Below are 25,297 nucleotides of genomic sequence, written 5' to 3'. Positions count from 1 at the left end.
ATTTTGGAATTTTCATTTGTTTACAAATTAATTAATTAATTAATTAATAGGCGCCCCTTCAACATGTGCTCCACGTGAGTTTTGTAAGGGGACGGGGGTATTATATTTTTATTAAAATATCATGCACATAGATTTCTTTCATTACAGTAATTCGTTTTTAACTTTCCATTCTTGGAAAAAACTTGTATTTTTAAGAATTATTATTTTTTATTTGAAGGAAAAAAAAAAAAAGAATCTCAAGAGCTCAAATGTTGAGGTAGGTAGGATGCAATGCATGTCTCTTATGTTGTCTACATACTAGATCAAATCATCATTTAATTATAGATAAAAAAAAAAATTATATCACAGAAGAGAAAAAGACTGTTACTGTTGTTTATTTTTAATGACGATGGTCAGGACATTCTTTTTATTTAAAAAAGAATGTTATTTTGAAGGGTAAAATTACACAAATAATTTTGTAAAGTTAAAAAGAGTGAAAGTAAGTTGATAATTAATTTCATGCAAAAATTTATAACTCTTTCGTACCATTTCCCAATCAAATTTGAAATCCTAATATCTGGCATCGCGAATCCACTTTGCATATTTAATATTTTTGATGCCATAGAGACCGCACAATAGCTAGCTAGTGGAGGGTTGGAAAGTAAACTCAACAGCGAGCTCCAGTCACCTTTGTCCCAGTTTCCTTCTTCTTCTTCTTCTTCTTCTTCTTTCTCACATTCTGATCCTCCATCAATCAGATCCCATTGACACGTCCTATCAACCCTTCAGAAGCCTCAACTTACCGATGGCCGCAACGACTCATTCATCCACCTTCCTCCTCCCCTCGATTCCCGCCGACAACGGACACCCCCGGACCTACGCCCTCGTCTTGCTCAACCAACGCCTCCCCCGATTCACTCCTTTGCTCTGGAAGTACGGTACGTCCCTCTTCTCTCTTGCTTCATTCGATTTTTTCGTGTTCGTGCGATTTTATTGTCTGATGCCGCCGTCTCGTTGTTCTTGTTGCTGTTGTCGGTGTAGAGCAGCACATCTTCGTGTTTGCGCCGACGGTGGAGCCAATCGCGTCTACGACGAACTCCCCCAGCTTTTGCCTCACGAGGACGCCGTTGATGTTCGAAACAGGTTCTTTTCTTCTTCTGCTGTTTCGAACGCTGAATTGGATTCTTCCTGGAAAATTGGCTAGTAGGTTCGGATTCTTCAATTCTTACTGGTTTTGGACTTGTGACTGTGGAGGGGAATGGAGAGGGGAAATCAGGACAGGAAAAAGAAGTAATGGTGATCTTTGTGGACTTTTGAGTTTTAATTGCTTATGGAATTCCGGAAATTAAGGAAACTTGTAGGTAGCTGTATACTTTTAGGGTTTAGGCGAGCACGAATTGCATTCTATTGGGTCGTACATCCCCCCCCCCAAAAAAAAAAGGGAAAAAAAAGGCGAGATCCTTTACTTATTTTCTTTCAATCTTCTGATGATCTTGGCGTCCAATGGAGTATTTATGATTTGATTAGAATTTTTAGTTTTACATGTTCTTGACATGGTTTTGAATCAATTATTAGTGTACAAACTATAAAGATAAAAACTTTTGCACTCTTACCTGCTTCTAACAGTTGAAATTTACCTCTCTTTTTCCCCCTTCGTCTGGTCTTTTATGCCTGATCTTTTGAACTATTTTGTCAATTTTTTGGTGCGTTACTTGCATATTGTTTGAATGGTTTGAATTGGTGCCTTTATGCAACTACGGCACTTCTGCACTGAATTAATGCATTAGCCTTTTACCTTTCTATTCAGCAATTTTGCATGTTCCCTTTGCAGGTTAGGGGTTCTCCTCTTCGTGTTTTAATTTTCAATTTTGAGTTTTAAATTCATTTTTAATTTTGTGTTTTAAGTGTCTGTTTTGAGATCGCAGAAAACCGTTTTTTTTTTTTTTTTTTTTCTGTAGCGTTTTCTATGTTTTGAAAATTTTGAGTATGTTTGTGATGAAAATAATCAAAATGACTTTTGTTGTTTTGAGTTTTTTTTTTATAATTTTTTTTTTATTTTCAAAAATATATTTTTAAAAATATGACAATAAATATGTTTTCATTGTCTTGGAAAATTAAAAACTGAAAACGGCTTGAAAACAGTAAAAAGAACAGGGCCTTAGGTTCTTTTTACGTTGTTGGGTGCCCCCCCTCCCCCTCCCTCTTCTGGGGGTGGGGGGCTGTTTGTAAAATGTAGAGTTTAAATGAGCAGTTTAGTTTGCATGAAAGTTTCACTGTTTGTAGTGGCGTAGTCAATTGGAAGAGTATGGTCGGAGAAATTTTTGCCAGAGGCCAAACAGGTAGTATTTGCTTATTTTTTGGCTAAAGGAACCATATTTTGTTCACATGTGTATATCTTGTGATAGTATTTCATGGTCTTCCCTTTTCTGTTGTCAGAGGCCAAACAGGCAGTATTTGCTTATTTTTTGGCTAAAGGAACCATATTTTGTTCACATGTGTATATCTTGTGATTGCATTTTTTTTTTTGCTAGGTAAAAAACTATCTTGTGATTGTAATTATTAATATGTTGTATATTATGTTGAATGATGTGTATTATTATCAGGTTTCTTTGAACTTGGTATGCATTTTCCTTCTTAGTTTGGTAGTGTGTTCCCAGGATCCTTGTTACAAATGGATCCTTTTGGGATATTACTCAATCAATGCATTTGTGCCAGGTACAAACCAGATGTAATAAAGGGCGACATGGATTCTATTAGGCCAGAAGTCTTACATTTCTACACAAATATGGTAAACTAGCCATATTCTTTTTACACAACTGATTGGGAGTTTTATCAGATTTTTTTTTCTTTGATCTTGCTCTAGCAGCATGTGCATGAATTTTGTATAAAATTTTATCTATTTATTGAAATTCTTAATGAGGAGTGAAGCTTTATTTGATGCAGTTGCACTGAACAAAAAATTATGATGCCTTAAAGCCATTGAAAAGTTCTGCAATTAGTGACCTTCCTGTTCTTTTATCTAAAATAATGATCCATGTTGGTTCTTTTTCTGCTCTCACGAATTCATGATGACATTTTTGTTGATCGGGAGAGGGGTGTGGTAGGGGAAGGCATGGTGGGATAAGGAAAGTAATGTAAAGGTTGTGCAAATAAGTGCCCTCACGTTTTCTCACTGCTTTTTCATATTTTGTTTTGTTGAATGTCTGTCTGGAGCAGAGAATGTCCTTTGAGAAGAGGCAGCCTGATGTAGGACACTAGTAAATTTTAGTATTGTTTTATTATTCTATTTCTTTCCTATTTTTGATTTGTTTCCTATTTTCTTTTAATATCTTTTTGTTTCCTTTAGTAAGTAGAATCCTAATTAGATTGGATTAAGGAATCCCAGTTAAGGTAGATTTTTTTGTCTATTAGTTGTTTATAAATAGTCTTTTAGATTGTACTTGAATGTAGCTTCTGATTAATGATATTGATTTGAGTAAACGAGTTTACTTTTGTGTTCTGGTTTAGGGTTCTGCATCACAGTCTATTGCTCACTTTCTTTGTGTTGATTAACCACGGTAAATGGAATATTTATTTTATTTGGAGAAGATGAACTGTCATCCTGGCTTTTCGTATGAGTTTTCACAATCATCTTAACAACAGTACAAGCAAAGTTTAGGATAAACTATAACTTAATTATAGTTTTACTTTTGTTTGTTAGGATATGATGTCAACTGGTTTATATTATAATGCAAGGTTCCCTTTCTTTTAAATTTGTGATCATTGCTCTTCACTATGTGTATATGCAATGCTCTCTATAACTACAAGTCTCAGGTACCTGTTTTATTGACCATAGGGTACCAAGGTAGTGGATGAATCTCATGATCAGGATACCACAGATCTCCACAAATGTGTAGCATTTATTTGTGATGATACCCAAGACCAGGACAAGTCCAATGTGAGTTAACACAATCTTTTCAAAGCTATTATTGGAATCTGCTCTTATTTGTTAAAGCTACGACTTCTCATGAGATACTTAGCTGGTTATTTCAGTGCAACATCTAGCCAATCCATTTCCAAAACAATTTCTATTGAAAGTAAAAATTTTAGTGAAAATCCATTATACAAGTAGTCCCTTGGCCTTTTTCACTGCTAGCACTTATGGCACTCTTTCTTCTGTCACTACTTGAATTAGGGTTTTTGTTTCTGTTTAAATTGCAGCTGTGCATACTTGCTGCTGGAGCACTTGGAGGAAGATTTGACCATGAGATTGGAAACATCAATGTTTTATGCCGTTTCTCGTCCACAAGAATTATTCTCTTATCAGATGATTGCCTCATCCAACTTCTTCAAGGGTCTCTACGTCACGAGATCTATATACAGTCCTCTGTTGAGGGCCCACATTGTGGACTTATCCCCATTGGAAGGCCATCTAGAAGCACCACAACCACCGGTCTCCAATGGGACCTCAGTAAGTATATAATTACACTAGAAGGGCACATTGGTTGGTTTTACTTGCTATATAGGAATGAGCAGTGATCCTTTACTAGTCACTGAAATGAACTGGCATGTTCATATGAGGACCATTTTGGTTGGTTTTAGTTTTACTTGTAGGAATGGAGAGTGCCCCTTTCCCAGCCATTGAACTGGCATTGTCCATATGAGGGCAATTTTGGCATGGCATGATACCAAACCCAACGTTGTGGTATTTCTTGTTCTATTTCAACTCTGAAGCATTCCAACTTTGTATTCTTCCTGTTGCAGCTGATACAGAAATGAGATTTGGCGGTCTGATAAGCACGTCGAACATCGTTAAAGCAGAGAAGATAACAGTGCAGTCTGATTCAGATCTACTTTGGACGATATCGATAAAAAAACCGTAGGCAGCAATGGTTACTCTCTCACAAATTCTCCAGCCCTACACACCTGCAGCTTTGGGGGGGGGTGCCCATATATTCTTATGATATTTTTTATCCAATAATTTTTTTTTTTCTAGTGTTGTCTAACATTAAAGCAGAATTTGATTTAAGTAGTCTCATTGCTTGCTTGCTTGCTTGCTGCCGCTTCCAGTGATGTTAAGCATCTCTCTATTCGTTAATGATTTAGGTTTCGTGGCAAGCTGCTAATGGCTGCAATGTGAAATTAACAGTATCTAATTCCTCTATTCATGGTAGTGTAATGAGAATAATTTATTGCTTTTAGACTTCCTCTTGCTTTTAAGTTTTTCATCTACTTGCCTAATTGAATTCCTAATTATAGATTGATATTTTGTAGATTAAATAAGGGCATGAGGAGACCACCATCCGTTGGAGAAATGTTGGTTTTTGTAATTTGTAACTACTTTTTATCTTCATTTTGCCAAAATATATATTATATATACATATTTATAATTTGAATTCATGACTTCATGAGAATAATTTTACTGTTATTAAGACACCTTATACTTGAGATTTGTTTCAAATTTAGGAATAAAAGGACAATTATTATATATTTTCTTGGACTAAAAGTAATGAGAATTAGACTTCTTAAATGGTGAATGAAAGGGGTCGAGGTAATTTTTTTATTATCTTGCAAAGAATGGTTAATAAATTATCTTGATTTTTTTTAGATAAAGTATTATTATCTTTTTAACTTATATTTTATTATTATTTTTCTTGTGGACTGCACGAAAAGAAGAAAAAATCTAAAATGGGTGAAGTTAAAATGAGATTGGGATGTAGTCATATTATACCCATATATACTAGGGAATGTAAGGGACCAATTAAATAGCCAGGAGAGGAAAAAATAGACTAGAGTTGGAGGATAATAGATTAGGGTATTTATGATGTTCTAAAATTCTGTTAATTTTTGTATTGTTTATGGGTCTGTTAATTCTTGTTAGCATATTGGGTATTTTATTTATCCTCTGCCTTTATAGCAGAGAGAGAAAATAGACTAAAGCATAATATTTAACAATTGTTTTACCACATTATATTATTTACTTTACTTTTGAAAAAGGATAAATATTGATTTATTATTATTATTATAAAAGGAGAAAGTGGGGGTGTGTGTGTGCATGTGTGTATCGGTATTTGTATTTTTGAAGCTTAGGGCAATTTCTATCTATAAGGAAGGAAGAAAACATTAAGAACAGTGAAAACCACCCAAAAAAGCTAGAAGGAAAAAGTTGGTACCCCTTGGCGTCGCCCGGACTCGAACCGGAGACCTTCAGTGTGTTAGACTGACGTGATAACCAACTACACCACGACACCACATGCCCAGCTCGGTACAATAAAAGATCTCCAAATCATAATAACACCTCCATCCAACTTTTTTGGCGGCAGACGGGAGAGGCTGAAGGCCGTATAACTAGGGCTCTCTCTCTTTCTCTACACGTTGTTCGGAATCTGTCGAAACACCGATTTGTCAAGAGGCTGGACATGCTGAAAGTGAAAGCCTTCGGCTTCCTAAAATCCTTGTTTGTCAGTACCTAGGGTTCATCCTATGGGCAAATTTTCTGTGGAGAAGTACGAAATTGTTCACAACCATAGTGGCAGTCTGAGAATTATTGGCGACACAGTTTGTCCACAGTGAGTCCTACATGGCGGGCGTAGTGGCTACACCGGTTGATTCCCCCATTCGGCCCATAAACAAAGGCGTAGTTCACAGAATTTGCGCAGGGCAAGTGATACTCGATCTCTCTTCCGCCGTCAAGGAGTTGGTGGAGAACAGCTTGGACGCCGGCGCCACCAGCATAGAGATTTCCTTGAAAGAGTACGGCGAAGAGTTGTTCCAGGTCATTGATAATGGTTGTGGCATTTCGCCTAATAATTTCGAGGTACTTTAGCATTGGAATACTAATGCAATCCATTTACAATCTCACATGGTGGCGTGGCGCGCGTATAGAAAAAAAAAAAAAGCACACTAATTATGGTTCATTGCATATTTGATGCATTTGCTGAGTAGTCAGTCATATTGATTCTCAATATTTTATTGTTTCTCACTGAAGATTCTCCAGTTGTAGAAAAATGTGCCGTTGTTGCTTCCTAGAAAATTGTTCTTTTTTTGCTCTTTCTTATCGATCAAATTCAGAAACATGCTGTCAGCATTTTGTTAGGCGTTCACCGTGTTTTATTATTTTTTGCAGGTTCTTGCACTCAAGCATCACACTTCCAAATTAGCAGATTTTCCCGATCTTCAATCATTGACCACTTTTGGCTTCAGAGGGGAGGCACTGAGTTCTCTATGCGCTTTAGGGAATTTGACAGTTGAAACAAGAACAAAAAATGAATCAGTTGCCACTCACTTGACTTTTGACCATTCAGGTCTCTTAACTGCTGAAAGAAAAACAGCACGTCAAATTGGTACCACTGTCACGATTAAGAAGTTGTTCTGCAATTTGCCAGTGAGGAGCAAAGAATTTCATCGCAACATACGCAAAGAATATGGAAAACTTATTTCCTTATTGAATGTGAGTAAATACTACCATATCTTTTTATTACATTTTGTCTCATTATCTTTAATTATTTATCCATTTTTATGAGAGTAAACCACCATGTTTTTGGTTATGCAAACAACACGTTGTCCAAACAGATGGTATAATATTTCCCAGTTCATGTGTAGAAGGTGTGTGAGAAGTATTTCATTGGGTTGGAAGTCCTGGGGCTAGTCTTTACTTGTTTGGAGGCATTAGTATTGAGTTTATAGTTAAATCCCAGCGTGATGGATTGTTAGCACAGAATGGTAATTCACTTGTGGCAATCATGACAAAGGAGTTGGTGAGGGCAATATGATGCTAGCTGCAGAGTAGGTTGCCATTCACACATTGTGATAGAAGTGAGCTTTAGGAAGCAGACCTTGTTTCTAACCTGAAAGTGGTATTGACAATTGTCTGATGTGATAATGAGTCTTGGGAGCGTAATGAGAAAGATATGTCAAAGTGCCTGGAGAAGCTCTGGGCCCAGCTTGCCTTCACTGTAGATAAGAATATGTCTTGAAGCCATTCAACTATTCCCTCCTCCCCCCCCCCCCCCCCCCTTCGGGCGCTGGGGAAAGCAGTCATTCCAGAATCTGAGAATTCTTTCTAAGGGCAAAAGGACTAAAATAGTTCTGAGTGGAGATTCTATGGCTATGGAATAAGTGTTTGATTCTTGCCACAATTGTTGGTCCATTTAGAGTACCAATGATATTTTAGTTGTATTACTGGGTGTTTTCTTGTGCTTTTCATATTGTTCCATGTTCTTGTTTGAGTACTGTCTGATTCTAAAGCAATGTGATTGTCTGCATACGAATTTTGTGCATACAGAATTCTAAGCTTGATGCTTGTGTCGAGAGCTCCTCATACATTGAAAAGTGAAAAGCTGATTATGTTGGCTACTTGGCAATTAACAGAATGATTTAGGACTTGGTTGGAGAAACGTCAGTCAGATATTTAGTTATATTGGTGATTATTTTCTTATTGCACTTCTGTGTATTAAATTATGTTCTACTTCACTCGGGATTACTGATGCTTGACTTGGTAAGGCTATCTTCTTGTTTTTATTTATTTCAATCTGGTAACAGAGTACAAATTGACTTGAATTGTCCATCATCAAGTAGTGCAGAATCCTTGTGACCACTTTTTGTCAGTATTATCAACACTTCCCACATGATCCAAACTTCTTTGATTTTCAGGCATACGCTCTTATTGCAAAAGGTGTTCGTCTAGTTTGCACAAATACAACTGGGAAGAACATGAAATCTGTAGTACTCAAAACACAGGGAAGTGGTTCCCTCAAAGATAACATCATAACAGTTTTTGGCATGAGCACTTTTTCCTGTTTAGAACCTGTGAATTTATGTATATCAGACAGCTGCAAGATTGATGGTTATCTTTCCAAGTCTGGATATGGAAGTGGACGCAATTTGGGTGATAGACAATTCTTTTTTGTCAATGGTCGACCAGTGGATATGCCTAAAGTCAGCAAGCTTGTGAATGAATTATATAGAGGTGCAAATTCCCGGCAATATCCCATTGCAATCATGAATTTTATTGTTCCAACTGCATCTTGTGATGTCAATTTAACGCCTGACAAAAGAAAAGTTTTCTTTTCTGATGAAGGTTCTATTTTACACTCTTTAAGGGATGCTTTAGAAAAGCTATACTCACCAAGTCATGTAAGTTATTCTGTTAACAAATATACAGAATCCACTAAGGATGACAATATGTCTAAGGCACATCCTGGTCATGAAAGATCGCCATTATCACTGAAGCAGCTGTCTCCAGTTGGCAATGATTTTGAGAAAGAATCAGGCAACAATGGACAATGTGGAGATTGTGACATACATGTCGCAATGGCCAAAGAGGGCATTCAAGACTCCACTAGTGCAACAGTAACAAAAAATCCTGGAAGTTCTGTTGGTGAAGAATTCAGTATTAGAGATCATGGAAGCAAGAAGGCTGATAGAATTTCTCGGTGCCAGGATGGAGAACTTATTAGAGATCATGGAAGCAAGAAGGCTGATAGAATTTCTCGGTGCCAGGATGGAGAACTTATTAGAGATCATGGAAGCAAGAACGCTGATAGAATTTCTCGGTGCCAGGATGGAGAACTTACAGATCATCTGAATAGTTCTACAAGTGATGAACAGGCTCAGTTCAACTTGAGAGTGGAGAAAGAAACTGTTAAAGCTAATCATTCACCTAGTCAGGTAAATATCATACAGTCATCACTCACCAACTTTGTAACCATAAACAAGAGAAAACGTGAAAGTATTAGCACAATGTTGTCTGAGGTGCCTCTCTTGAGAAATGGACCTATTCTGTGTCAATCGAAGAAAGACAATTCCACAACATATCCTTCAGTTTTGAGAAATTCGATGGTCAACTGTCAGAATCTTGATGGATCTGATGAAGATTGCATGAATGAGCCTAAACCTCAGCGTTCTTCTTGTTTTGGAGCAGATGAAGTCTCTATTGACACAGACATTCCACTTAGTAAATTTTCTTTTCTAAAGAATGGAGAACCTGAGAAGGTATGCCATCTTAGTACTTCTCCTTTTCTAAACACTGGTAAAGGAGAAACGTTCTGTTTTATTGAGTTAATTAAAAAAATCCTTTGACTTGATGTATAAATGTTATTGAACCTGCTTTTGGCTGAAATAGTTGTAATCACTAGGAGAAGTATTATCTGGTTGACTCATCTGTTGGTAATTGTACAAAAGAAGCATCTACTGATAGATTTGTGTGTTGGTAAATGCAGATGCACCTTCATTATTCAATTGTTGCTTAAAATGCTTTATTTCATTGTTTCCTTCTGAGTGCACTGTTATATTTTCAGGTATTTAAGAACGACAAGAAAGATTTACCCTTTGCTGATGTGCTAGTAACTGCTCCATCTAATGAAAGTTTCGAGAATATGATAGATCTTTCGGATGCAGCTCCTATAATACAGTCTTCTGGTTCACCTTCAGATTCTCCATTGCCTTCTTCTGGTTTAAAGAAATGTTCTATGTTGCAATTTAGTTTTAAGGACTTGAAGACAAGGTGGCAGAAGAGGCTCTCCAGATTGCGGTCCTGCAATTATACATGTGAAAGAACAAAGATCAAAAGGTCTCTAAAACATTAACTTAGGAAAAAGTTGAGGTGTTTCTTCTTTCTTACTAATGTAGCTCTTAACAATCAGAAATAGGTCCTTCACTGCTGCAACGCTAGAGCTTTCTCAACCAGTAAATGAAGAATGGAAGGCCAGGGCTTTGGCTGCAGCTACTAATGAGCTGGAAAGACTATTCAAAAAAGAAGACTTTGGCAAAATGAAGGTTGGTTGTATGATTCTTTATTTGGTTGCTGAAATTGATGCATTATGGCATTAGCTCATGTCAAAATCTTGCCATGTAGGATTAGATAAAGGTTAGTTGTTATTGTTGTTCCTCCTTATAAGTTCATTTTGGTGACAACTGGCAAGCTATAATTGTTCTCTTTTCCTTTGTTCTCTAGGTAATTGGTCAATTCAATCTTGGTTTTATCATTGGCAAGCTAGATCAAGACCTGTTTATCGTGGATCAGGTAATTCTCTACATGCTTCTGATACATGTTTAAACTAGTGTTTTCCTGCCACAATACTTCCTCATCAGATGCTATATTTGTGAGATCCATTTGGCAATCATTGCACCTATGTTCAAAATTTCAAATTCATTGGCATTCACAATTACTTAATATTGAAACTCAGTAGTTTTTTTTTCTTGATTTTCAGCATGCTGCAGACGAGAAGTTCAATTATGAGCATATTGCACAGACAACCATCTTGAACCAACAGCCTTTGCTTCGGTAAAATTAATTACCTTGACTAAAGCAGTCTTACTTAATGTCTTCGTGCTGTCAGAAGAGAGGATATGTATAACATCTTAGTGGATGTCTAAATGATTGGATGTTGTCAATATTGAAGGATGATCATTTTTCTTGCATGTAGCTTGTTAGAGCTGAACTATATTTTGCTAAAAATATCAAGCTGTTTCATTGCATGTCAATGTGCAATTTCTAAAACTTGGATCTCATTTTAATAAGACCACATAAGTTAGAAGCTGTTTGTGAAGTAGAAAATTTGCACTTTGAATATATTTTTTTGGCTAAAAATAGCAGAAGCAAATTACATCACCTAGGAAGGGCAAACGAAGAAAAGGGTAAATGGGGAAATGTTTCCTGGTTAATCAAGTTTGTATTCAGTGATCATATTGGAGACAAGGATTGAGATATATTCATGCCATTGGCTGGAGGCATATTTGCCCCAAGAAAGAAAATAAGCTACTGATGTGAAGCATCCTTGGTATGAAGCTAAAACATACCCTACCCATTAAAATAGTGTAAAGATCATGAATGAGATGCATGGCCAGCGCTATTAGGATATGTTTAAAGTTCATCTAACATAACCAATTAATTATTTGTAAATCTATCTCTTATTGTTATCCGCTTGCAGTGGATTGTTTTTGTTTTAACTGGCATTCATGCCAAGCATTCTCTTGTAGAAATTAATTTTTATTTCATGTTTTCTGACAATATTCATATGTAGGCCACTAAAGTTGGAATTATCTCCTGAAGAAGAAATAGTTGTGTCCATGCACATGGATATTATTAGGTATAAATTCCTTATGAATCTGTTCCACATTTAGCTTCATACTTTTGGACTGTTTTCTGTTATGTAAAATTTTTACTTGTCTTTCTGGAGAGAATATCTCCACACACAATAAGGTACTTATGGTGTTTGCATCCTTCTCTTTTCGGCTGCCAGGAAAAATGGATTTAGTTTGGAAGAAGATTTCCATGCTCCACCTGGGCACCGTTTTAAATTGAAAGCTGTTCCCTTCAGTAAGAATATAACTTTTGGAGTGGCAGGTAATCCTTTATTCGCCAAGGTTGCATGTTATCTAACTAAACTTTAACTTCTTGTGTGTGCGCGTGTGAGAGAGAGAGAGAGAGAGATTTCATGTGACGCATGTGCTTAGTCATGCATGGAAGAATCATTTTTTCAGCAGATTGGCTAATATTAGAAGTCATTAGCCTGATCTGATGAACTAGCCAAAGAGTTGAGGCATTTATTTCATGTTCCGTGGCAGAGGTTGAGCGAGTGCAATTGGTTATAGGGGGTCATCTCAGACCCAAGATACTGTTCCCACAGGATGTGCACACCCAGCTATAGCAGCAATCTTTTTGAAGCCTGGCTGCATGAGCACCTTTCAGGTGGCATGTCTGTTTTGCATGCAATTGATGGATGTGGAGATGTAATATTTCTCTTTAGCTTCTATCATTAGTACTAGCAGTTGTCTTTCCCTTCTCTTGTTATGGCATATAAGCTAGAGGTTGAGCTTCTCCAATTTTAAACCGCTTTTTTTTTTCTTTAGTTTTCATCTTTAAACCTCGTTACCCTTTTAGCTCTGCTATGATTTTGACCTATAACACACAGACACGGAAGAGCAAACTAGTGCTCCAAGATATTATCTATTGATCACATAAATGCATTGTGTTCTGCATCATTTATAGCACTGTGTGCTTCTTTTATCCACCTGAACTAGCTCGTCTTGCTGAAGTGCCATGATGGATGATGCAGTGAATTTCATATTCCTGAACAGATGTGAAGGAGCTTATTTCCATTCTTGCTGATAGCCAAGGGGAATGCTCAATGATGGGTAGTTACAAAATGGACACTGTTGACTCAGTTTGCCCACCAAGAGTTCGTGCAATGCTAGCTTCTCGCGCCTGCAGATCATCCGTTATGATTGGAGATCCACTAGGAAGAAATGAGATGCAGAAGGTATTCCCATATATACCATATATAATTATATCCTGCCTTACTGCTATCATATTTACTGCGTCAACATCCATTAATGAAGAAACAAACTAGAATTCGAAGACAGCAAATAAGAAGAGACTAAAGAGAACATCTAGGCCTGATTTTTGTGGTTTCATCTTGTGAAATAATAGCTTTAATGGTACGTGGATTGGGCTATGTTTGATTGTTTCAGATCCTTGAACATCTGACGAATCTCAGATCTCCCTGGAATTGTCCACACGGCAGACCAACAATGCGTCACCTGGTCGACTTAACTGACGTGGGTAAATGGTTAGACGAACATGACAGTACTCTCTGATATTGGACCTTCCTTGCCTGTTGATTGATTTACCAACCTATCCTGTTCCCGTGCCCACCACCATCTTCAACTTATTTCTTTATAAATTCTGTAATTTATTACACAAATAAAGAAGATGAAGAGAGTATGACCTGATGTAGTCATTGATTTTGGAGTGGAAGTAGGAGCTATCTTCCATTGTAATTTTGGAGTGCGAACTACAATGAAAGCAAAAGCACATTTAGATTTAGTTGATACTTTTTACTTATTTAGCTTTTTAAGTTGTTCCATCATTTGCAAAAGATGAATGAAGGTGATGGGCTCATCGGACGGACATCAATATTCTGGCTGGTGGCTGGTGGCTGGTGGCTACTATAAACTACAAAATCTGAAATTCCAATTTGCATTGATTTTCGGGCAAATTCTTTTGGTACAGATATTGATTCATGATATTATACTACAAGTGTGTACATATAAATTTCAAAAAGTACCCTAGAAACTGGAGAAAACATTATAAATATTTAAGAAGAGTTCACATGTCATCGCATCAATATAATTTTACAAGAAGAAATATGGGAAATGGTTTATATGGTGAAATTAAAATGTAGTGAAAATAATAAAAAGATAAAAACACTTGGGGCAGCTTCTTTTGGAAAACATTTTTTAATCTTACAATTAAATATATTTTAATATTTTATGTTTTAAAAAATAATATTATTTATTTTTAGAAAACATATCTTTAAAATTTTAGATTCAATCATTTCATAAAAAAATTAGAGATGAAAAATGAAAAAAAATATATATATTTTCTGAAATAGAATGGACTTTTAGTTTTTGAACTTGAATAATTCTGTAACTAAATTAAAATATTTGTATCATATATTTTATTTTTATGTCACGCCGCGCGACGCCCGCTTTCTTTTGCTCTTCTAAAGGTCCGAAACCGGAAACAAACACAATTGAGAGAGAGAGAGAGAGAGAGAGAGAGAGATTATATTACAAATATATATATATATATATATATTACTTCATTGAAGGCCGCTGGATCTTTCCTTTTTGTAAAACGCTAATTCGATCAAGTTTCTCGCCGTGTGCGTCTCGCCTTTCTCTCCCGATCTGGTAATTCGCTCTTCTATCTCCATCTTAGGGTTTTACTGTTCAATTTCTGCGAGGAATTTAGTCCTACTAACTCCTCAGCTTTCCACTGCTTCCCAGTCCGATATCCTGTGTATGTATGTATAGGTGAATGGGGTTGTTGAGTTTTTTGTATGCCTATTTGATGTGGTAGCTTCTGGTTGCCTCGCTCTCTCTTTCTTTTCCGCTGACTTCGCTATTATTGCAGCTTCTTCTTCCCTTCGTAGCTGTCACGTTTTGCTTTTTGCCATCCGAAAATGGTATTTCACTTTGACGTGATTTTTTTCTTCTTTTTATTAAGTGTTTGCTAGTTCTTTCCTTCAATTTTTCTTTCCCTCCCTGACTCAATTCTTTGGTGCTCAGCTTCCACTGTCTCTACTCAAGACGGCGCAAGGCCATCCTATGGTATGATCTTCGCTTCTTTTATGTTATTTCAGTTTTCAGGTTACTGTAAGCGCTTATCTTCTGTTTCCATGGAAACTACTTTCCAGACGAAGACGACCCCCCCCCCCCCAAAAAAAAAAAAAAACAATAAAGTTCATGCTCAAACTTGTCTATTGTAGCAGTATCCTTCACTATTGATCTCAGGAAATTTTCTTAAACTTAGCCAGTTGATCTCAAGGGAGATATTCCTCTACATGTGGAAACATTTGTGTGGTTCTTTAGAAACAAATATGGTGTTGGCTAATATTTTTCTTGTAGATCTCCTACAGTTTATTTCCTTAGCTAAACTTATCTATCTTCCTGGTTTTTGTCTGCTGATGCAGTTGGTGGAACTGAAAAATGGGGAGACATATAACGGGCATTTGGTTAACTGTGATACTTGGATGAACATACATCTCCGTGAAGTCATCTGTACCTCTAAGGTCTTTTACCCATTCATTGCATTTATATTTAATAATACACTTGGAATTGATTTCTTTCCAATGCTAAATTAACAACGGGTCTCATTGGAATGCACTTAAATAGGATGGAGATAGGTTTTGGCGAATGCCCGAATGCTACATTCGGGGGAATACTATTAAGTATCTTCGGGTCCCTGATGAGGTATGCTGATTAGCTTCTGACTACAAATATCATGGTGTTGTCATCCTTTTGCCTGTTTCTTTCTCTACATTAGTGAGATCATTTTAGTTGTTTTGATGACATAATACGGATACTTTGTTTCACATGAAAATTTAATTTCTTGTTAATCTATCACATATTCTTTATGGATCATTGAAGAAGTAGGTTTTGTCCTTGACCTTTTTGGAGACTAGATGAGTGTCAACAAAGGGTTTAAGAATAATTGAAGAAGCTGCTTTTACCTTAATCCATTTGAGATTAGATAAACATCTGCAAGGGCATACAGGCTTTTACACAACTGCAACATTATGGTTGTGTGTTCTAGTCCATAGCAGATCAGGAGAACTTTCACAATTTTTATTTGATTATGTGCTTTTATTTCCCCATTTTTTAAGTTATAGTCTTTTGGTCCAAACCAATAACTGGGATTAAGTAATGGGATTCCAGCCAATCAGAATTCTTTGGTTTTAATCTAAGAATCTCAGAATATTGTGATGCTTAAAATGTCATTTTGATGTTTCCCTAAGATTATCAAACAGTTCTTATTTAAAAATTCAGTTACCCTATAAGGTTTAACTGTAGTGGAGAAACTATCTTTAAACTCGCTTTTCTACTCAGCAACCTTTATTTACCATAACTTACGCCTTCCCAGCTAAATTGCATAAGCATTGCACATGATTGATTAAGACATTGTGGAGGGAGGGAGGGTTTAGTTGAGTTTGGTTGAGAAAATAAGTAAATGTAACTCTATAACTTCTCTCCATGGAAAATCATATTAGACTCTAAAATCCTTGTTTAAAAATTGGGAGTTAATAAACATTGTAGTTCAATGAGTTCTCCAATGTCTTCTCCCATTGGTTGATGTGGTTTTTGAGAATTGTTGCTAGCTTGGCTTCAGTCTTTTCTGTTGATGTGTTTTGTCAAGCCAAATTTACAGCTGCAATGTTATCTACCTAAGTATTTAGACGTTAATTTGGCAGGGGGCAAATTAAGAAAAAGCCTGTGGGACTGAAATGTTAAAATCTGGTTGTGTGTCACTAGAAAATGCTAATACCCTGGTGAGTTTTAGATTTGTACAGAGAGTCCAAAATTGATACCTTTGATTCAAAACTATAAATATGGAGATCCCATAGTCTTTTTGACTAGGTAGTGACAATAAGGTTGCACCTTTTTGACTGGAACATCATAAGGTTCCAAGTTGTGGTAAAGCTTCTTTGCAAAACAATGGTATGGCTGCATGCAAAAGATGACCACCCTCCAACCCTTGCATAATGGGGAGGAAAAAGATAATGACTAAAATCTAAGGAGAGGAAAAATGTGTTCCTGGTGCATGAGGCTTCCCACTTTGATAGAGTGTGGAGAAGGTTGTTTTTGTAGATGGTTTTGCACTTACTTTGAAGAGGCTTCCACAACTTTAGTCCATGACTGTTAGTAACAAATTAGCAACTGCTGTTACTAAAACTTGCCCTCAAAATCTATAGAGTGATTGGACAAAATTTATAAAGTTGGTCATAATGTTCCGAGAAATGTGTATTTGGCATGATTGGTATGAAAAAGATAGATTGTATTCTATTATTTCATTTGTCATTTAATTGTAAATTCCTTTGTAAATAATTTAGACACTAATCATCATAGATGCACATATATATTCCAATTGTATCATAATTTTGATGAGGCATATTAAATTCCCGTTCCCGTTCTCTATATAAAGATCATACTTTCTCTAGGTGGCTTAGGTTTGGCTTGGCCGTAAGGTGTGTTGGATTTTTAGCAAATTATAACAACTGGAATTTTTTAATACCACTGGATATTGAGAAGGTGACAAATACAAGCAATATAACTTGTTTTGGCGGAAGCCATTGGTATTCTAGGCTACCTGCTTGATAAAAACGTAGAAATTGTTATTATTAAAGTTTCTAAAGACTAACAAAGGGCACATGAATGAACACAAAATTGTGCAAAAGCAACTCATTTCATTGTTTACTGCAATAGATGAATGAGGCATTTAAACTTAGTGCATGAAGAAAATGAACAGGCTTTAGTGGTATGTGTGCATTTGAATCTAAATATATTTCCTGCATGAAAGTTATGTTGTGTTGAGGCAACTGCTGCTGCTTCAAGGTCTGGAAGTAACATAGTATAGCAGTGTAAAAATGAACTGATTTAGGACATGAGCTGATTGTGAAAACTCACTCCTCATCAGTGAGTGGTGGTTCTCCCGTCGAAAAGAAGAGTCCTGACTTTATAATTCTGTTTTTTTTCTAGAAAGAAATTTGACCTGTAATTCACTTTAGTTTCTGGGAAAAAATATTGATTGATTACTTTGGCAAAGAAACCTTCTTTTTGAATGATATTATTTCCTGCAAAAGCCTCACCCAACAAGAGAATGATAGATGGCCCAGAAGCCATTTGGAGGTTCTTTTACTTTCTCCTATATAAGAATCCATTTGTTGAAGCAGTTCATACCAGTGGAACAGTCAAAGTTGGACTTGAAAGTTGGGAGTGACATGAGGAAAGGTTCATTTTAGCTGGTATTGTTAGGCTGTGGCTGCTGCAAATACAGTATGATACTCTATTGTCTCAAATTATGGAAAAATATGAAATTTATAATATCAGGTACTTTCTTTTGAATAAGATCTTAGAACCTTGTTATTTTGGCCCTCTTATTAGTTACAGTTTTATAATTGGTTTCTCATCAAGGATATTTTAGGTCTGTTCCTTCTAACTTTGTGTTCGTCAATGCTGTATTGCTGTGTTTCAGATGCCCTAACAGCATGTTCACCTAATGTTTGATTATGCTTTTGGTTTTCCAGGTGATAGATAAAGTTCAGGAAGAAACTAAGAGCCGTACAGGTACTGGACTTTTGACTCTCCTATAAATACATTCTTTCATGATATTCACTTTAATGAGAAGACATTCATAGCTTTCAAGGAACAATGGCTTCTACCTTCTTTCCTGATTTACATATATATGGTCTTGTGCCCATTGGTTTAGCACTAATCAATTAGTACATATACATATCAGCACATCCCTGCTTTCTTTGTCTGGTTTATATGAATGATTATGAGTTTATGCTGTCAGCAGGCAGTATGGAAGTTTCTAAGATCAAGTGAAATCATTTTCTCAAATTGCCATTGTCTGTTGGTTGAATCTCAGATAGGAAGCCACCTGGAGTGGGGCGTGGAAGAGGAAGAGGCCGAGAAGATGGCACCAGTGGTCGGCCAGCAAAAGGCATTGGCCGTGGCTTAGATGATGGGGGTGCTAAAGGGGCAGGTGGAGGGCGAGGCAGGGGTGGAGCTGGTGGGAAGACTGGTGGAAACAAAGGTGAACTTTCTATTTCATTTTTGTATCAGTTACAATTTTTTCTTTACAAGACTTGCATTTCATGGCATCCATTTGATGTGACCCTTGTAAGTTTGTGAAGCAACCATGATGTCTCAAATTGGATTGTGATAACATTTCTGGTTGGATCTAAATCCAACATATGTTATTATTCATATCCAACATTTCATTTTGGATGTGTCCAAGGGGGGGTGGGGGGAGGGTGGCTCAGTAATAAAAGAAGCGTCCTCATCTTTTGGTCCTTGACAAAAAGATTAGATGAGTCTAAACTGCATTTTCTTGCATGGATCTTGTTCTATTCTTCTATGCTCATGGTAGTTTGAGCTATTGGCTTGCAAAGGTCAAATTGTGTCTATTAGTGGACCTAAAATGCCCACGTTTCTTCACAACCAAGTGTCAAGGGGTGAGGCTATAACTTGACATAGGCTGTCAAAACTCAAAACTGCTGTGTTTGCTCTTATGCTTTTCACTTCCAGCTTGATATACTTGGCTCTGATTTCACAATCTTGTGCCCATGGGATTCCATTCTTAACCTGTTGGCAGGGGTAGGGCGTGGCAGATGATATAAAAGGCTGGGTTGCTGAACAAACCGAACTGAAGGGGTTTTGCTATTTTTAAAGGCATTTGGCTCCCCTCTTCAGCATGACTCAGATTATGTTGTTTGCATTGTGGTTCTGGGATGTTGTCAACTTAAGAGACGAGGACGTGTTTAAACTTTTTAAGTCTGAAAAATTGACATGGATGGAAGGTGGTACTGTTTCGAGATCCATATATATTCTTTGGGTTCAGTTTTTTTCGTGGATATTATTTCCGTACTTGTTATGGTTGTAAGCCATTCTTAATTTCAAGTAACTAAATCCAATTACCCCCCCTATTGTTTCCTTGAATGGTTCACGGGCTCTCCATAATGGTTGGTATTGTTCTTTTGACTCCTAATCTATTCCCAATCATGATGGCTGGTCAGGCTGATATTGGCTTTGTATGCCTCCAGGCCAATTCTATTCATGTAGACTATAATATGTGCCCTTCTGTGTTGAAAAACAAGTCTTATATTTTATTTGAATAACACCACGTAATCTTAAGATGTCTTCTAAACACATGGAACGAGTTTTGGTGATGCTTGATTTACCATATTCCTTACGTGAAACATTTCATCTTCAATCGTTACATGTATTGTACAAATAACGCACCAAAATAGCTCAACTGCAATTGAAACAGAAAACATCAACGGGTAAGCATCAAGGTCGCTAGTAGGGATGATGCCTGCTTTTCCTGCGAGTTTTGCGCGGCTTAATGACTAGTTCGCTTGAAATCCAAGAACGACTAGCATCGGACGATGATTCATCAGACGACCAACAACATAGACGGCCATCCTCGCCGCCCGTCCACGCGAAGATGCCTCGATTATGGGTTGCACCACCCGGCATGCCTAACATAGGCAATACGCTTCTTACAATACTTGTGTGACCGCCTTGGAGAACAGCTTCTGGAGATCCAATCGCTCCTGGTCCTCTGAAATTCACAGGGAAGTAGCCCAAGGTGCCAGCACTTGTTCCGCCAATTAGCCATAAGCGATCATCCCCCGGGCAATAGCAATCAACAAAATAATCAACCTGTTGCAAATGAAGCCCCATTAGAACATCGGGCGTTAAAAAAAGCTCACAACTAAGAAACTAAAGTTTAATTTCTTTGCGTATGCAAGTAAACACTCGGAACAAAGTAAGCTTATGGTCCGCCACAAAATGTATAGTAGTGAAAGAATGGCAAAGAAACTAAAAGAGAGGTAAGGTTGGGCTCGGTTCAGTGGTATGAAAGAAAAACTGTAATGCAAGCAGCTTAGTGTATGTACGGATTGGGAAGGCCATATCGCATTTGTTCAAAAAGAAAAGGAGTTAAGAGGAGATAGAAACGAACGTGGTCCAATGCTACCCTATTCAACGATCTTGTGACCTAATTACTTGTACTTCTGTAGTCACATCAGAATAAATCAACTTAACTAGGCAGGGCAGTTTATCGCTCCAGGGCTCAATATTAACTGAGCTCTACTTCTAAGCCTTCCTCGCCTTGCAACCATGCATATTAAAGATAGAACCATCAATAAGATAGCAAATGTGACAAGAGACTACATTACTGGAAAATACTAACATACATGAAATGTGACAGAAGACTATATTGGTGGAAAATACAAACATACATGATCTAATGACCATCTGTCAGAAGCCAAGGAACGGGCATTCTCAAAGTTCACCTCAACTCTTGCATCTTTCCAGTCCCATATGCTAACCATCCAACAAAGTTACAGTACAAAGAACATCAGGAAAAAATATAGAACTAATTAGGGTTCAACTCATAAGATGTGGAACTGCACCATCATCCAAGATTTAAAAATAAATCAGAAATGATTCTCTATGCTTAATAATAAAGTCCTCATGTAATTTCATCATGCAGGCAGTAATACCTTAAGGTCTCAATATGCGTCAAACACCAGAGCTTTTGGCTTGCTTCTCCAAAGAACCCCACTTTTCCAATAGAAGTGCCCACGTTAATCACCTACATTGATTGCAAGATAAAATTGAGACAAAAACCAGAAAGATAGGGGATACAAATACATATTGGGAAAGCTAGCACCATCAACAAATCTACAACCTGAGATCTTATAGATCACAAGAAAAAGTACAAATATATAGTAGCCATTAGCTCTGACAGCCTTATATGCTGAGAGCTGATCGATGCTGTCAAGCTTCTAGATAAATGAACATACAAAATGGAGAATAACAAAATTTAACATCTAGGATTGTTGAGAGTGCTCAACCTCCACAACAAGTAATATAAGGAAATAAACAATTATTTACTCCAGCTGGGTGTAAACTGTAATTCCAAAGAATTAATAGAAAACAGAAGTGGGACTGCACACAGGAAAGTTAACTATGTTTTATATGGCACGCTAAATTCAGCATCCATGTGGTTGACTGTCACTACATGAAAACAAGTTATGTCCAAATGGCCCAGATGAACATGCTTAATGCTCCTCCAAAGGGGGTTTCAGCATACATGAAGAGAATTCATGAAGCACATTGGAAAAATTGAAATGAAATAGAACATGGCAAATGCTTCACAACCAATAAAACCACATTGATTCACAGATCAGACTTCCCAACCAATTACACCATGTATGAAAGGATCATAGAAATAAGTAGCTTCACAATTGGATGATCATGGCTATAACCAAAAAGCCCATGAATGGGAAATATCCAATTATGTTCTATATTACCCTTAATTATTAATCTCATTCAAAGCGAAGTATTCATCCATTCTAAAGGCAAGAAAAATAACAACAGAAAAGTAAATGGAAGAACCATGTAAAGGTTATCGATAGATCAGTAAAGGATATGCAACTGTTGCCTCGTAAGTGGTAAACATCACTTATATAGAAACCGAGACTGTTTGAAAGGATTTGGTCACATTCCTGTCCAGATTGTTATGATAAATACATGAATTTGTCTAGTAGTTTATTCTAGATAAAGTAGTTGAAACACAATATTAAAAGAAGCAAGGCAAGAGAAGAAAAGAAAGTTTCTGCACTTACTGACTCCAGGTGATCATCATCATCGATGTTTCCACCAGTATCAAAGATACACATTAGCCCATCTACGGAAGCAGTTAGAAGCTTGTTTTGATGGGAAGGAACAAAGTGAACCTATAAAGTATCATTACATTACAACTATTATCAAGAATAGCTCATTTCTTTAAAAAGAAATTGTAAAATTATTGCATAAGCACACAAGATATGCAGAGACAATGACATATGATTTGGAATATATACAGGAAACTACTAATGTAGAAACATAAAAAGATATCAGATTGCACCTGAGTAACATCTTCCATGTGAGATTCCTCCAAGCAGGCAATCTGCTTCTTGGTTCTCCAATCCCAGAATAATATCTGCATGAAATTAATCTTTCATAACAGACATAAAGATACCAATAAAATAGCAGAATCTGTTATTCCACAATTGCCAATGTTTGATCACTTACACCATTCCACATTTTAGAAAACACATTACTTAATCATTCAAAAAAATTTACAGGGGGAACCTCCTAATTACCACCAGCTTCATCTGCAACCACTCCCACTCCAGTTTTTTTTATCTTTTTAAGAAAATCATACATCTTCTACGTGTTAGTCTTGAGGAAGTCAAAACTATGTAGACTCCAAAACAATCTGGTTATTTCTTCCCCCCAACAGGTCTCACATATCGCCAATGCTTGCCACAAAATTGAACTGGAGATGAGTGAAGTGGTTTCTAAGAGAGTCACATGGATTAAGAGTGACCTATAGAGAAACAATAACTTTGCCTGGTAGTGTGGACAGCCATTAAGGGAACATGAGTTCTGAAACAGGGATGATATATGGTAGTCCAGAGGTCTGGTAATGGAAGTTCCAAAAAATCACCTACCTTGTTCTGAGAAAGATTTAAGTTTTGAATAGGTCCAGGCAGTGGGATACATGCTTCTGAGGAGAAAGTAAAAGTACTGTTAAGTTGCCAGATTTTAAAAGATTTTAGAAGATCATGAGATTTCAATGGAAAATTAAATGAGAGGAAATTTAAAAAATGGGGTTGAACTTAGACCACATAATCTGCCCCAGCAGCCATAAACTAAATGATCTACTCCACTGTTGTTGTCTTGACTAAAGTAATGGGCATCATCCAATTAGTTTCCCACGCTTCATTTTGCGATTTTATAATCTAGAAGGTTGTGCTGCCCATCAGGTCATCCAGAAAAATGACACAAACTAAGTTCACGCAAGAAATGTTTACATTGTTATTTAAGTATAATCTCAAGAGCAAATCTAAACAGTGCATTCTCATGGAACAAAGGAAGATGTGGGCATTCATATGAGAAGGACAAAATAAGTGATAACTCTATAGATATATACAAATTTCTCTGTTACTACGCTTGTCAAACACAGTCACATATGAGCTGAGAAAAATTACTAAGCAGTGAAGATCCACTATGTACAATACCTTTCCAAAAAAGATACAAAACTAGGACAGTTCTAATATCACAATCTCTCACCCAAAAGTGCTAACTGAGTTAGCATTTAGCCTCCATAACCAAGTAATATGCCAAAAATTTTCCAAGAATACTACTATGTTTCAGGTCATGACAAATCCCCTATCTTAATTCCTGGCATTCTCATCAGGCCACAGATCTCACTTCGCTACAAGTCTAAACCATCGTCCTTTCAACTTTCTACGTCAGAAACATAAAAATAATTAAACAGATGTCAAGGCAGTCCCTCAAATAAGAGAATAAACAAGTTTTGCAGCAGTATAACTAAAATAAATTCTACATCCAGCAGAGAATCAACTTCATATAGCATTTATTTTTAAATACCATAAAATAGAAGGAATATTAAATGTTGCAGATAAAACATTCCATGATTTACTACAAATCCCAATTATATTATTAAAAGCAATCCATACCTGAGACTTGCACCCAGCGGCAAGAAGATTATCACCGGGCCCTCCAAACGAGAAACAGAATACCTCTTCTGAAGAACCAGCATTTAAACAAGACACCTGCACTATCAAACTTCCAATACAATCAGAATTAAGCCCAAAAAAAAATAAGAAAGCAAAGAAACATGCACGTATAGAGAGAGAGAGAGACATGGACCTGCTGGTATGATCTAGTATCCCAAGCTCTGATGGTACCGTCAGAAGAGCACGAGTGCAAGATATGCGGAGTCAATGATGGAGCAGAGAAGGATATCTGATTGATAGTCGAAGAATGGCCTTTGCACTCCCCAAAGTATTGACATGTCTGCGGTGAATAGAGCTTTACAGCGTTGGTCGACAGAGACACAGCCATCGACGTCCAGTCATCCCTAACATTCCAGTCCCCAAGGGAATTGACGCAGCAAAAACATCATTAGATTAGTTACCTAAAGAAAATTTTGAGATTCGGAAGAAAAGAGACGAACACGAGGGGGGGAAACCTGGGAACGATTTGAAAGACGTAGTGGTCTCTGAAGTTAGTCTGGATGCTGTTCTTGAGTGCAAATCGGTTGAAGTTATTTGAATTGGTAAGAGCATTGGGGTGTGGTTCTTCCACATCCATCTGTGTAACCTCCATCTTCCCTTCCCGTCTCTGTCTGTTCAGAAGCTGAAGCTTCAAAATACGGGTTTTTAGGGTTTGGCTGAGACTCTCTCTA

At 36.9% G+C, this 25,297-nt stretch overlaps 4 protein-coding genes and 1 non-coding gene across 16 annotated transcripts; 3 read left to right on the top strand and 2 right to left on the bottom strand.

Annotated features, from left to right (window-relative positions):
- The first annotated feature begins 607 nt into the window (after positions 1-607).
- Positions 608-5,009, top strand: LOC127793583 (thiamine pyrophosphokinase 1). 3 transcript variants are annotated; one of them, XM_052324363.1, is made up of 6 exons: positions 608-912; positions 1,021-1,122; positions 2,695-2,767; positions 3,815-3,916; positions 4,180-4,429; positions 4,723-5,009. In XM_052324363.1, exons 1-6 carry the CDS (start codon positions 785-787, stop codon positions 4,839-4,841), a joined length of 774 nt encoding a protein of 257 aa, XP_052180323.1. In that variant the 5' UTR covers positions 608-784; the 3' UTR covers positions 4,842-5,009. The 3 variants fall into 3 exon arrangements, with proteins under 3 accessions (XP_052180323.1, XP_052180321.1, XP_052180324.1); XM_052324361.1 differs by having other exon boundaries at positions 608-917; positions 1,026-1,122; XM_052324364.1 differs by having other exon boundaries at positions 748-917.
- Positions 5,010-6,135: 1,126 nt separating this feature from the next.
- On the bottom strand, positions 6,136-6,209 carry TRNAV-AAC (transfer RNA valine (anticodon AAC)). The gene has a single exon. It is a non-coding gene; the product is annotated as a tRNA-Val (tRNA).
- An 87-nt stretch (positions 6,210-6,296) lies between these two features.
- LOC127788374 (DNA mismatch repair protein PMS1) lies at positions 6,297-13,804 on the top strand. 8 transcript variants are annotated; one of them, XM_052316607.1, is made up of 12 exons: positions 6,303-6,775; positions 7,085-7,408; positions 8,611-9,607; positions 9,881-9,951; positions 10,257-10,528; positions 10,602-10,734; positions 10,913-10,981; positions 11,169-11,242; positions 11,982-12,047; positions 12,201-12,304; positions 13,039-13,220; positions 13,432-13,804. In XM_052316607.1, exons 1-12 carry the CDS (start codon positions 6,539-6,541, stop codon positions 13,555-13,557), a joined length of 2,655 nt encoding a protein of 884 aa, XP_052172567.1. In that variant the 5' UTR covers positions 6,303-6,538; the 3' UTR covers positions 13,558-13,804. The 8 variants fall into 8 exon arrangements, 7 of the variants coding, with proteins under 7 accessions (XP_052172543.1, XP_052172535.1, XP_052172559.1 ...); XM_052316583.1 differs by lacking the exon at positions 13,432-13,804 and adding an exon at positions 12,526-12,649 and having other exon boundaries at positions 6,299-6,775; positions 8,611-9,951; positions 13,039-13,179; XM_052316575.1 differs by lacking the exon at positions 13,432-13,804 and adding an exon at positions 12,526-12,649 and having other exon boundaries at positions 6,299-6,775; positions 8,611-9,951; positions 13,017-13,144.
- Positions 13,805-14,493: 689 nt separating this feature from the next.
- Positions 14,494-19,965, top strand: LOC127808911 (sm-like protein LSM4). 3 transcript variants are annotated; one of them, XM_052347627.1, is made up of 8 exons: positions 14,494-14,655; positions 14,879-14,930; positions 15,034-15,075; positions 15,438-15,536; positions 15,640-15,717; positions 18,549-18,588; positions 18,893-19,060; positions 19,622-19,965. In XM_052347627.1, the coding sequence occupies exons 2-8, from the start codon at positions 14,928-14,930 to the stop codon at positions 19,639-19,641; spliced, it is 450 nt and encodes a 149-aa protein (XP_052203587.1). In that variant the 5' UTR covers positions 14,494-14,655; positions 14,879-14,927; the 3' UTR covers positions 19,642-19,965. The 3 variants fall into 3 exon arrangements, with proteins under 3 accessions (XP_052203587.1, XP_052203598.1, XP_052203608.1); XM_052347638.1 differs by lacking the exon at positions 14,494-14,655 and adding an exon at positions 14,663-14,768; XM_052347648.1 differs by lacking the exon at positions 14,494-14,655 and adding an exon at positions 14,676-14,764.
- A 146-nt stretch (positions 19,966-20,111) lies between these two features.
- Positions 20,112-25,271, bottom strand: LOC127808904 (WD repeat-containing protein GTS1). Its single transcript, XM_052347615.1, has 8 exons — positions 25,082-25,271; positions 24,760-24,970; positions 24,567-24,662; positions 22,946-23,020; positions 22,665-22,775; positions 21,537-21,628; positions 21,273-21,357; positions 20,112-20,691 (listed from the first exon to the last, which is right to left on the bottom strand). Exons 1-8 carry the CDS (start codon positions 25,216-25,218, stop codon positions 20,326-20,328), a joined length of 1,173 nt encoding a protein of 390 aa, XP_052203575.1. The 5' UTR covers positions 25,219-25,271; the 3' UTR covers positions 20,112-20,325.
- Positions 25,272-25,297: the final 26 nt, after the last annotated feature.

The sequence above is a fragment of the Diospyros lotus genome, chromosome 1 (assembly GCF_014633365.1).
Source record: "Diospyros lotus cultivar Yz01 chromosome 1, ASM1463336v1, whole genome shotgun sequence".
NCBI lineage: Eukaryota > Viridiplantae > Streptophyta > Magnoliopsida > Ericales > Ebenaceae > Diospyros > Diospyros lotus.
Note: the sequence above shows the minus strand (reverse complement) of the source record. Positions and strands in the feature narration are given on the sequence as shown.

Coding starts and splice junctions, on each gene's coding strand:
- LOC127793583 (XM_052324363.1), top strand. CDS start 785: ATGGCCGCAACGACTCATTCATCCACCTTCCTCCTCCCCTCGATTCCC. Junction 913..1,020: donor TTCACTCCTTTGCTCTGGAA/GTACGGTACGTC, acceptor TTGTCGGTGTAG/AGCAGCACATCTTCGTGTTT. Junction 1,123..2,694: donor GCCGTTGATGTTCGAAACAG/GTTCTTTTCTTC, acceptor CATTTGTGCCAG/GTACAAACCAGATGTAATAA.
- LOC127788374 (XM_052316562.1), top strand. CDS start 6,539: ATGGCGGGCGTAGTGGCTACACCGGTTGATTCCCCCATTCGGCCCATA. Junction 10,982..11,168: donor ACCTGTTTATCGTGGATCAG/GTAATTCTCTAC, acceptor CTTGATTTTCAG/CATGCTGCAGACGAGAAGTT. Junction 13,221..13,431: donor GAAGAAATGAGATGCAGAAG/GTATTCCCATAT, acceptor TGATTGTTTCAG/ATCCTTGAACATCTGACGAA.
- LOC127808911 (XM_052347627.1), top strand. Junction 15,076..15,437: donor CGGCGCAAGGCCATCCTATG/GTATGATCTTCG, acceptor CTGCTGATGCAG/TTGGTGGAACTGAAAAATGG. Junction 15,718..18,548: donor ATCTTCGGGTCCCTGATGAG/GTATGCTGATTA, acceptor TTGGTTTTCCAG/GTGATAGATAAAGTTCAGGA.
- LOC127808904 (XM_052347615.1), bottom strand. CDS start 25,218: ATGGAGGTTACACAGATGGATGTGGAAGAACCACACCCCAATGCTCTT. Junction 24,971..25,081: donor GTCTTTCAAATCGTTCCCAG/GTTTCCCCCCCT, acceptor CTGGAATGTTAG/GGATGACTGGACGTCGATGG. Junction 22,776..22,945: donor ACATGGAAGATGTTACTCAG/GTGCAATCTGAT, acceptor GATACTTTATAG/GTTCACTTTGTTCCTTCCCA.